This window comes from Heptranchias perlo, chromosome 7 (genome assembly GCF_035084215.1).
Source record: "Heptranchias perlo isolate sHepPer1 chromosome 7, sHepPer1.hap1, whole genome shotgun sequence".
Lineage (NCBI taxonomy): Eukaryota > Metazoa > Chordata > Chondrichthyes > Hexanchiformes > Hexanchidae > Heptranchias > Heptranchias perlo.
The window spans coordinates 90,151,335-90,163,627 of NC_090331.1; the positions used below are offsets into that span (position 1 = coordinate 90,151,335).

The window sequence follows — 12,293 nt, forward strand, 5'->3', positions numbered from 1 at the left end:
TGTTGGAGCTGCACTGATGTTGGAGCTGCACTCATCCAGGCAAGTGGAGAGTATTCCATCACACTCCTGACTTGTGCCTTGTCGATGGTGGAAAGGCTTTGGGGAGTCAGGAGGTGAGTCACTTGCCGCAGAATACCCAGCTTCTGACCTGCTCTTGTAGCCACGGTATTTATGTGGCTGGTCCAGTTAAGTTTCTGGTCAATGGTGACCCCCAGGATGTTGATGGTGGGGGATTCGGTGATGGTAATGCCGTTGAATGTCAAGGGGAGGTGGTCCAGTGTGTCTCTGGATTAAAACCAGGGCTCTCCCAGCATTAGCCCGATCCCAAATAGGCCTGCGAGTTTGCAGCCGCGTCGTCAGATGGTTCTGGAGATGCTCGTGAATTCAGGTTGGCCGTGGTCCGATTGTGTGTGTCTCTGGGTTTTGGGTGAGGGTTTATGTGACTTAATGGGCAAGCGTTGATTTTGGGTGAGGGTTTATGTGACGCAGTGAGCAAGTGATTGATGTTCCAGTTACCATTCTCAGTGACCATCAAATGTTCGAGGCTCTTTCGTCAATGGGCCCTGAAATTAAAGCCACAGGACAAGTCGGTGATGAGTCATTAACCCACAGGAGAAAATCACTCACCTGTGGCGAACTCTACAAGCTTAAAAGTGCTTTTATACTGCCAGCGATCAGCCAATGATAGCTGCGCTCAGTGTACTGATCCAGCCTGGCGACTTTTGGATGAGACGTTAAACCTCTCTGGTGGATGGAAAAGATCTCTGGGCACTATTTTGAAGAAGAGCCTGGGCCAGTATTTACCCCTCAACCAACATCGCTTAAAATAGATTATCTGGTCATTTATCTCATTGCTGTTTGTGGGATCTTGCTGTGTGCAATTGGCTGCCGCGTTTTCTACATTACAACTGTGACTACAGTTCAAAAGCACTTCATTGGCTGTAAAGCACTTTGGAACATCCTGACGTCATGCAAGGCTCTGTATAAATGCAAGTTTGTTCTTGTTACTGCGGAGACCCTTTTTTTTGAGGATCTCTTTATCTGCCATTGCAATGACATCTCGCATTTTGGCCACCTTAACCCTCCTTAGTTGGTTAAGAGCATCGGTCTGCTTATTTCCCAAAACAACAGCACCACCACGAGCTTCAGTTTCTCAGCTAGCTGCAGCCTTCCTGGGGCTCGCAGGCCTGATTTTATGAGAGGCAATTCAAATGAATTAAAAAAGGGGAAAAGAAACCTGTATCACTGCTTGCTTTCGCTCTCCTGCAAGCCGGTTGGAGGCCGATTCGAAAAATGGAGGCTGAAAGTTGGTGTTGGCTTAAATTTTCGACGGCAATAAAAACTGTGACCTTTCTTGGTAAAATCGGATGTGGCCTTGCATAGAAAATGCTGGATTCTGTCTGGTGTAGTGTACAATAGGCCCAGGACTATATTCTGGTGTGTACTGTAGGCCCAGGAACATAAGAAATAGGAGCAGAAGTAGCCCATACGGCCCCTCGAGCTGCTCCGCCATTCAATCAGGTCATGGCTGATCTTCGACCTCAACTCCATTTTCCCGCCCAATCCCCATATCCCTTGATTCCCCTAGAGACCAAAAATCTATCTATCTCAGCCTTGAATATATTCAGTGACTCAGCATCCACAGCCCTCCGGGGTAGAGAATTCCAAAGATTCACAACCCTCTGAGTGAAGAAATTCCTCCTCATCTCTGTCTTAAATGGCCGACCCCTTATCCTGAGACTATGACCTCTGGTTCTAGACTCTTCAGCCAGGGGAAACAATCTCTCAGCCTCTACCCTGTCAAGCCCTCTCAGAATCTTATATGTTGCAATGAGATCACCTCTCATTCTTCTAAACTCCAGAGAGTATAGGCCCATTCTACTCAATCTCTCCTCATAGGACAACCCTCTCATCCCAGGAATCAATCTAGTGAACCTGCATTGCACCGCATCTAAGGCAAGTATATCCTTCCTTAGATAAGGAGACCAAAACTGTACACAGTACTCCAGGTGAGGTCTCACCAAAGCCCAGTACAATCGTAGTAAGACTTCCTTACTCTTGTACTCCAACCCCCTTGCAATAAAAGCCAACATGCCATTTGCCTTCCTAATTGCTTGCTGTACCTCCATGCTAACTTTTTGTGTTTATTGTACCAGGACACCCGAGTCTCTCTGAACACCAACATTTAATAATTTCTCACCATTTAAAAAAAATTGTTTTTTTCTATTCTCCCTACCAAAGTGAATAACCTCACATTTCCTCACATTATACTCCATCTGCCACCTTCTTGCCCACTCACTTAACCTGTCTATATCCCTTTGCAGATTCTTTGTGTCCTCCTCACAGCTTACTTTCCCACCTAGCTTTGTATCGTCAGCAAACTTGGATACATTACACTCGGTCCCCTCATCTAAGTCACTAATATAGATTGTAAATAGCTGAGGCCCAAGCACTGAGCCTTGTGGCACCCCACTAGTTACAGCCTGCCAACCCGAAAATGACCCGTTTATCCCTACTCTCTGTTTTCTGTCCATTAATCAATCCTCTATCCATGCTGATATATTACCCTCAATCCCATGAGCCCTTATCTTGTGTAACAACCTTTTATGTGGCACCTTATCGAATGCCTTTTGAAAATCCAAATATACTACATCCACTGGTTCCTCTTTATCTACCCTGCTAGTTACAGCATCAAAAAATTCAAATAACACGATTTCCCTTTCATAAAACCATGTTGACTCTGCCTAATCATATTATGATTTTCTAAGTGCCCTGTTACCACTTCCTTAATAATGGATTCCAGCATTTCCCTGACTACTGATGTCAGGCTAACTGGCCTGTAGTTCCCTGTTTTCTTTCTCCCTCCTTTCTTGAATAGTGAGGTTACATTTGTTGCCTTCCAATCCGCTGGGACTGTTCTAGAATCTAGGGAATTTTGGAAGATCATAAGCAATGCATCCACTATCTCGGCAGCCACCCTTTTAGAACCCTAGGATGTAGGCCATCGGGTCCAGGGGATTTGTTGGCTTTTAGTCCCATTAGTTTGTCCAGTATTTTTTGTCTAGTGATATTAATTGTTTTAAGTTCTTTGTTCTCATTCACCCCTTGGTTCCCCACTATTTTTGATATGCTTTTTATGTCTTCTACGGTGAAGACAGATACAAAATATTTGTTCAACACATCTGTGAGGATTATATTTTAGTGTGTACTATAGGCCCAGGATGTACTATAGGCCCAGGATTATATCCCTGTAGTAACCTCCCCGTCTGGGTATGTGAAAGTGTAGAGTGTGCCTACCCGGATAACCCGCTTTTCTGTACTGCCTCCCTTGCAGGTGAGAAGCCCTACAAGTGCTCGTGGGAAGGTTGCGAGTGGCGTTTTGCACGAAGCGACGAGCTTACCCGACACTATCGGAAACACACGGGCGCCAAGCCGTTCAAATGTAACCACTGTGACAGGTGAGGTGCAAAACAAGTCCATGTCTTCGTCACGGGTGGGGGGGGGGACCACAGGGTGCGGGACGGGGGGAGAGGTGGGAGGAAGCTCACGGTGCGGGACGGGACGGGGTGGGGGGGGGGAAAAAGAGGTGGGAGGAAGGGCAGGGTACGGGACGGTGGGGTGGGAGGAAGGGCAGGGTACGGGACGGTGGGGGAAGGGCAGGGTGCGGGACGGGGTGGGGGGAGAGGTGGGGGAATGGCAGGGTGCGGGACTGGGGGGGGGGGGGAGAGGTGGGGGAATGGCAGGGTGCGGGACTGGGGGGGGGGGGGGGGAGAGAGGTGGGGGAATGGCAGGGGGGGGGGGGGGGGAGGAGAGGTGGGGGATTGGCAGGGTGCGGGACTGGGGGGGGGGTGGGAGAGGTGGGGGAATGGCAGGGTGCGGGACTGGGGGGGGGGGGGGGAGGAGAGGTGGGGGAATGGCAGGGTGCGGGACTGGGGGGGGGGGTGGGAGAGGTGGGGGAATGGCAGGGTGCGGGACTGGGGGGGGGGTGGGAGAGGTGGGGGAATGGCAGGGTGCGGGACTGGGGGGGGTGGGGAGAGGTGGGGAATGGCAGGGTGCGGGACTGGGGGGGGGGGGAGAGGTGGGGGGAATGGCAGGGTGCGGGACTGGGGGGGGGGGGGGAGAGGTGGGGGAATGGCAGGGTGCGGGACTGGGGGGGGGGGGGGGGAGAGGTGGGGGAATGGCAGGGTGCGGGACTGGGGGGGGGGAGGTGGGGGAATGGCAGGGTGCGGGACTGGGGGGGGGGGGAGGTGGGGGAAGGGCAGGGTGCGGGACTGGGGGGGGGGGGGGGGGGAGAGAGGTGGGGGAATGGCAGGGTGCGGGAAGGGGGGGGGAGGTGGGGAAAGGGCAGGGTGCGGGAAGGGGGGGAGGTGGGGGAAGGGCAGGGTGCGGGAAGGGGGGGGGAGGTGGGGGAAGGGCAGGGTGCGGGAAGTGGGGGGAGGTGGGGGAAGGGCAGGGTGCGGGAAGGGGGGGAGGTGGGGGAAGGGCAGGGTGCGGGAAGGGGGGGAGGTGGGGGAAGGGCAGGGTGCGGGAAGGGGGGGAGGTGGGGGAAGGGCAGGGTGCGGGAAGGGGGGGGAGGTGGGGAAAGGGCAGGGTGCGGGAAGGGGGGGGAGGTGGGGGAAGGGCAGGGTGCGGGAAGTGGGGGGAGGTGGGGGAAGGGCAGGGTGCGGGACGGGGGGGGGAGGTGGGGGAAGGGCAGGGTGCGGGACGGGGAGAGAGGTGGGGGAAGGGCAGGGTGCGGGACGGGGGGGAGGTGGGGGAAGGGCAGGGTGCGGGAAGGGGGGGAAGGTGGGGGAAGGGCAGGGTGCGGGACGGGGGGGGAGGTGGGGGAAGGGCAGGGTGCGGGACGGGGAGAGAGGTGGGGGAAGGGCAGGGTGCGGGACGGGGGGGAGGTGGGGGAAGGGCAGGGTGCGGGAAGGTGGGGGAAGGGCAGGGTGCGGGACGGGGGGGGAGGTGGGGGAAGGGCAGGGTGCGGGACGGGGAGAGAGGTGGGGGAAGGGCAGGGTGCGGGACGGGGGGGAGGTGGGGGAAGGGCAGGGTGCGGGAAGGGGGGGGAGGTGGGGGAAGTGCAGGGTGCGGGACGGGGGGAGAGGTGGGGGAAGGGCAGGGTGCGGGACGGGGGGGGTGGGGGAAGGGCAGGGTGCGGGACGGGGGGGGTGGGGGAAGGGCAGGGTGCGGGACGGGGGGGGGGTGGGGGAAGGGCAGGGTGCGGGACGGGGGGGGTGGGGGAAGGGCAGGGTGCGGGACGGGGGGGGGTGGGGGAAGGGCAGGGTGCGGGACGGGGGGGGTGGGGGAAGGGCAGGGTGCGGGACGGGGGGTGGTGGGGGAAGGGCAGGGTGCGGGACAGGGGGGGTGGGGGAAGGGCAGGGTGCGGGACGGGGGGTGGTGGGGGAAGGGCAGGGTGCGGGACGGGGGGTGGTGGGGGAAGGGCAGGGTGCGGGACGGGGGGTGGTGGGGGAAGGGCAGGGTGCGGGACAGGGGGGTATTGAGGAGTGAGGCTTTCCGAATCCAGGCTCTAAGGTGCATGCTGATTTGGGACGCACCCCCCCCTCCCCGCCCCACCCCACCGTGCTCGCTCGCTCACTTCCCCCGCCCAGTCCCTCTCCCCTGCCATTGGTCCCTAGTAGTAATCTGGAGTGTGAAACATGGCTGATTTTTTTAATTCCCCCTTACTGGGCAGGAGTGCTGGGAGCAATTGTAGAACCCTCCAACCAAGATCAGTTAACTCACCACACACCATGAATCAAATCTGAGGGAGTGCTGCACTGTCAGAGATGCCGTTTCTCAGATGAGACGTTAAACCGAGGCCACATCTGCCCTCTCAGGTCGATATAAAAGATCCCACTATTTGAAGAAGAGCAGGGGAGTTCTCCCCGATGTCCTGGCCAATATTTATCCCTCAACCAACATCACTAAAACAGATGATCTGGTCATTATCACATTACTGTTTGTGGGATCTTGCTGTGCACAGACTGTCTGCTCTTTCCTACATTACAACAGTGACTACACTTCAAAAGTATTTCATTGGCCGTAAAGCACTTTGGGATGTTCTGAGGTCGTGAAAGGCGCTGTATAAATGCAAGTTCGTTCTTTTTATCCCTTCCTTCCTTCGTTCGTTCGTTCGTTCGTCCTTCCTTCCTGTTCAGCATTCACCCCCGAATTTCCCTCCCGAGTCCAGCGGGCACCTCCTCCGTGACCAAAACACAGTGGCATTAAAATCAGAGTTCGGCAGGAGTAGATCTCCATTTAACTGCTCACTCACTCCCTTCCTGCCCAGCGGAGAGCGTTAAAATCTGGAAACTGAAAACATAATGCAGAGTAATTAGCACGGATTTCTAAAGGGAAGATCATGTTTGACCAAGCTTTCTGAATTCTTTGAGGAAGTAACAGAAAGAGTAGACAAGGGTAATGTAGTAGATGTAATATATTTGGATTTTCAAAAGGCCTTCGATAAGGTAAATATGTTGGAAGAAAAGAGGAAAGTATTAGTTAGAAGTGAATTGAAATGGCCCCCCCCCCGCCAAAGACTCAGTGGGTTCATGCACTGCTTGGCGTGCTGCTGAACTACATAGACCCTAGTCCCGGGTCCAATCCCTGGCCGGTGCCGAGTCACCCGGTTTCAATCGAAGTGGCGGCAGGGATTCCACACTTGGCCTCCATGCCCCATGGTTTTTAGGGCGAGGGAGAATTAGCCAGGGTGCCTGCTGCTGGTGACTGTCCCCTGATACCTGCTGGGGAGAGAGAAATTGTGTGTGCGAGTGAAAGACAGTTGAGAACAGAGCCAGGTTTGGCTGTGATGCCCCTGTAGTCAAATAGCCTGCTGAAACTCGGTGTCTTGGGTCGTGTGAGAGGAATGGTCATTTGGGTGAGGTGAAAGAGGGCAGCTGGCACCTGTGGAACTGAAACAGGTCACCACCTTTTCAGGAAGGGAAGGAGGAGAGGTGAAAGAATGACTGGCCACCTCACTCCGTGTCTAAAGGAAGGGTCTTCGGGAGGCATTGGTGACCTAGTCAGAGCAGGGTTCCCATGTCTCCAGGAATTGAAGAGCAATCTTCAGGACAACCTAGGAGAAAAATCATAGGATTTTAAAAAATAAAATGCCCCCTTTCAACACTTGTTTAATCAGTTATAAAAATGTGGGAATTGGGAAAGAAAAGGCTGTTTGACCGACAGTCAAGAAACATCCAATTGGGTAACAAAAAGCCTATTTGCTCTCCAATCGGTATGAGAATGGACGTGTGGGATGACCAATGGTGGGAGCGTGGGTGAGGGACAGTTGGAGGGAGGTGGTCACATGATGAAACCTCCAGGAATACGGCCAACCCGGAGTTGGCAACCCCACATCTGTCTTCTCTCAACACTGAGTTGGTGATAATCCAGACTAGTGAATGGTGACCTGCAGAGGGATTCAAAGCTTACACATCATTTCTTAAGAGAAAAGACGAGCGTTTATTCCAATTAACGGAGTGGAAGGATCACTTTCCCCCCCCCCCCCCCCCCCGCCCCCGGTCCCCATAGGCACGCCCTTTGGAGCCAGTCGATGTGTGTAATCGGCTCCAGTCTGTCTGCCTGGTTCAGTCTGAAGCTGCAGCTGGTCCCCATTCAGCCGCAGTCGCAAGTCTGCCTTTCTCGTGGAGAGCTTTAAAGTTGGGGTTGGGTGCACTCCGCCTGTAACCGGGCTCGAGTTATCACCTGCGAGGGGTGCCCCAGACCCAGAGGCTGCTTTACACTCCAGGTTCAATCCAGGAATCCAAGCTGGAGCTGCACTGAATCTTTGCCTCTCTGTGCTTCACAATGTGAGGAGAAAACGAGATGTAGTAAATAAGCTAGCGGGGCAGTATCGTCATTACACTGTGGGCCGCCCAATTCCAACACCTTGAAGCCTTCCAGTGGCAGCCTGCCACATGCTCAGCTGGTCAATGGCTATGCTTCTGTATGTGACCAGACTTGTCCTGTACGCCACACATTTGTATCTGCCTTCCTCTGCCCACTGGTCCGTCTGACATTTTCCATTCTTATCTCTTGCTATTTCTTTATTTTTTTTTCTCTCTCCTCTTTCTCATTCTCTGGTTCCTTCGTTCCCTCCCTTCTGCTCTTTCTCGCGTTCCCTCCCTGCCGCTCGCTTTCCCGCGTTCCCTCCCTGCCGCTCGCTTTCCCGCGTTCCCTCCCTGCCGCTCGCTTTCCCGCGTTCCCTCCCTGCCGCTCGCTTTCCCGCGTTCCCTCCCTGCCGCTCGCTTTCCCGCGTTCCCTCCCTGCCGCTCGCTTTCCCGCGTTCCCTCCCTGCCGCTCGCTTTCCCGCGTTCCCTCCCTGCCGCTCGCTTTCCCGCGTTCCCTCCCTGCCGCTCGCTTTCCCGCGTTCCCTCCCTGCCGCTCGCTTTCCCGCGTTCCCTCCCTGCCGCTCGCTTTCCCGCGTTCCCTCCCTGCCGCTCGCTTTCCCGCGTTCCCTCCCTGCCGCTCGCTTTCCCGCGTTCCCTCCCTGCCGCTCGCTTTCCCGCGTTCCCTCCCTGCCGCTCGCTTTCCCGCGTTCCCTCCCTGCCGCTCGCTTTCCCGCGTTCCCTCCCTGCCGCTCGCTTTCCCGCGTTCCCTCCCTGCCGCTCGCTTTCCCGCGTTCCCTCCCTGCCGCTCGCTTTCCCGCGTTCCCTCCCTGCCGCTCGCTTTCCCGCGTTCCCTCCCTGCCGCTCGCTTTCCCGCGTTCCCTCCCTGTCGCCCGCGCTCCCTCCCTGTATTAGTCTCTTTACTCTCGGGTAGATCAAACAACTGCCTGTGGGGCTGTTTTGCAGGGATGCGATTATGAATAATTTATTGACTCTTCCCATCTTGTGCTGTCATTTCTTTCCCATTAGCTGAGTTCAGTTAATGAAGCCATGAGTGGAGTGCTGAACTGGCAGGCTGCATTGTGTGGCGCAAACTCCCTGCCGACAACTGTGCAGTCTGTCATTTAATTCGGTCTAATAACTTAATCGGGTGTGGATGTGGCACGCTAGGCCAGGCATGGGGTGGGGAGGGGGGGGTGCAGTGGAGTGACTGGAGAGGAGTGGGTCTTATCGGATATCCCACTGGCTGCTTGATTGCAGTCGGCATGCCAGCTGGTGACTAGCCACGAATACACCTGCTCATGGTGCCATCTGCTCAACAGATCGCCACCCACCTGCCACTTTCACCCAGCACCGAGAGACACATGGAATACATGCTCCTACATTTTCAGAGTGCCTGTGTCTTGTCTCGGTCTCTCTTTCTTCCACTCACTTTCCCTTTCCCCCTCGCGCTCGTTTTGCCTCCCTCTCCCCTCGCCCGCACTCGTTTTCTGTCCCTGTCCCTGTCCCTGTCCCTGTCCCTTGCTCGTTTTGCCTCTCTCGCCCGCCCGCACCCTCGCACCCTCGCACCCTCGCTCTCAAAGCAAAACCATTGTTTGGAGAATCCCGAATGAGTTTGATGTTTTAACAGCAGGAATTAAGCACATTCACTCGGGGAATGGAGTACACATTCCTTTTGTTGACTCGTTGGCCCTCTCCCCTCCCAGGATACCCTGTGCAGTTCCAGTCTTGCCCAGGCACAGAATGCTTTGCTCATGGGCTTGCAAACGAAGTTGGAGTGAGCTGACAGAAAATGTGCGGCAACCCAACCATGTGTGACAGACTGCAGCCCCCACTCCGCACTCTCCTCTGTCCCCCGCCCCCGCCCCTGACCCTGTGGTTCTATTTTATGTTTATTTTAAAGATGTGATCATGATCCCCTGGTGCCTGTGACCCCTGGTGAGTAGCTGATTGCTGCTGGAGGGGGGAGGATCCCATTCCTGATTGCTAAGAGATGTGTATTGAAAGTTTGTGTGTGTGTGTGTGTGTGAACATTAGCTGAGGAAGGGCTTGGCCTCTGCCTTTCCCGCTCTGCCTTTCCCGCTCTGCCTTTCCCGCTCTGCCTTTCCCGCTCTGCCTTTCCCGCTCTGCGCGCTCTGGTCAGACCTGGTTACTGAGACACAAGGGAGGCTGTGCAGAGAAGGGCCATAAGTTATGAGGAAAGATTTGGGGCTTTTCAGTTTTGAGAGGTGATCTTCCAGAGGTTTGTTAGATTGTAAATGGTACGGAAAAGTTATGAATAGTTAACTACTTTAAAATTAAATTGTGAGACTAGGACAAGAGGGCAACAGGTTCAATCCAGGAAAAGGCAAATTTAAGACTTGTTTTGGGTCGTTCTTCACACAAAGCATGATCTATACATGGACTGTTGGAGCAGAGTAGAAAGGTGTTTTACTCCGCACCTGACCTAGTAATGCAAGCAGTAAAAATACATTCCCGTTCCTGTCTCTCAGACCTCTTGGTTTTGATTTGTGTAAAATTCTTCCTAAGCTTTTCATCGAGAAATTCTGGAATAAATCCCCTGGCAGGACACGGACAAAATGGCCGCCTTTTGTATGGGAAACAAAAAGATCGGCCACCCTTTTTGGGTGGTAAAGCCTGGTGATTGGGCTAATGTGGTGAAAAACGTGCAATCGGGTGGGTTGTCCGCATTTTTAATGGAATCAATTTTCTTTTTTCAGGTGTTTCTCCCGATCGGATCACCTCGCTCTTCACATGAAGAGACACGTTTGAGAGAAGAGACCAACACAACACCATGGCATGACTGTTAGTGGGGGAAGGACCTGTTCCTAAAGAGCACAGACATGTGGTCGACTTGTTGCCATGTTGCAGCGAGCAGGTGTGCATACATGTTTGCGCGCACATGCTCTCTCTGTCTATAGATGTATACACGCACACTCTCTATCTCTTGGTCATGCCTTACCCAGTCTATCGGTCAGTTAGACACTGCCAAACGATTGCTGTTTAAATCGCACTTGGATTTCTGTTGCCATGGAAACCAAAGGGGATTACAAACTTGAGACCACCTTCCGAGCCTTCACAGTGAGAACAGTTGGCCCGCTCGTAAATCAATTGGCCTTCCTTATCGGACAATCGTGGATTCCAACCCCCACCTGGAATCATCTCCATATTTTCCGCGTGCTTCCCCTGAACCAAGCAGGCCAGTGGCAGGTGTTACAGATGGACGTGTGGAGCCACCCTGCAGGGAGAAGTAAATGGTGGTCAGAACTCAGTGCTGCATTTCTATCACGTGCAACCTGGCTATCATCAGGTTTCCAATGCCAACCTATTGTGGGCCTTTTTTTGGCTCTTGTAGCCATGTGACTTTGTTTTTTTTAAAAAAAAAAATATGGAACAGGACTGTGCAGAATGAACACCTGTTTCTCTTTCGAAGAGGACACCCTAAGTGGTGGAAGTTTGAACGACCAGAACAAAGGGTCTCTGACGGACCCTGTCCCCTCTTCTGCCCCTTTCACGTGCGGACCCAATGCTGCCCCACCCGCACGCTCGAAAGGTTGGTGGCCGCTGCCGCCATTTTGAGCAGACCAAATGGAACCGCCCACGAGGCCTGTGGGAGTCGGCTGCACCCTTTAGAACGTGTGCTTCCCAAAGCTCAGACTTCGCGCTCTCTGCTAAACTGGACTTGAATAAATGTGAATTGACTAATTTATAGACAGCTAGCTCAGACCCTGTCTGCAAAGGCTGATTGAACCGAGCTGGGGGTGGGGTGGAGGGGGAGGGGAGGGGGAATTATTCTGCTGAAAAGGCTCATGGGGAGATTTCCACCTCCTCATCAGCTTGACTCTCACCATTCTGTTTAGAAATGGCGATTTCTAATTGACCTTCCTTGTGGACTAGGGGCCTATTGTAATGGTAACTCGGTGAATTTGGTTTAAACTCGGTGAAATCACTCCCCTCCCTTTTGGTAGTCGTGCGTTCTTCCCATTGTAAAGCTACGCTGCGCACCTGAGCTCTCAATTAATGTGCGGGTAGATACAGACAAATCGCTTTCTCAGCCTTTTTTTTTATTTCTCTCTCTCTCTCTGGAGGAAGAGTCTCCAATGGCTTGGTTTCCTGGGCAACGCCGAGGAGAGCCAAGCCAAGCCCTCCTCCAGCTGACTGCCTTGTCTGCTCTCAGCGCACAGTTCGAGGCCAACAAGACAAACCAAAGATTGGGACAGAGCAACGGTAAACAGCACCACTAACTCTGTTTTTTCTTTATTATTTATTTAAACGAGGATTTTCACGGCGACACAGCTCAGTTTGACCACTTCGCTCACCTCAGTGATAGTCGAAATATTGCTTGGTTCCAGGTTCAGGTGACTGGAGGAACTTACAGTCTGATGTGCAGCCACTGGCAGGTTTCTGCTGATCCCAACTGCATTAGTGTGGAAGTGGACACCGGCCTTTAACCTAGCCGCGTGTTGTGTCGCCTGACCAAAA

General features: G+C 54.0%; 1 protein-coding gene across 1 annotated transcript in view; it reads left to right on the forward strand.

The window, feature by feature from the left end:
- Positions 1-11,565, forward strand: part of LOC137323404 (Krueppel-like factor 7) — an 84,156-nt gene extending 72,591 nt beyond the window's left edge. The window contains exons 3-4 of the mRNA XM_067986883.1: positions 3,335-3,458; positions 10,532-11,565. Coding sequence (XP_067842984.1) covers positions 3,335-3,458; positions 10,532-10,583 — 176 coding nt within the window. The 3' untranslated portion in view covers positions 10,584-11,565. The remainder of the gene's footprint in view (positions 1-3,334; positions 3,459-10,531) is intronic.
- The last annotated feature ends 728 nt before the right edge of the window (positions 11,566-12,293 follow it).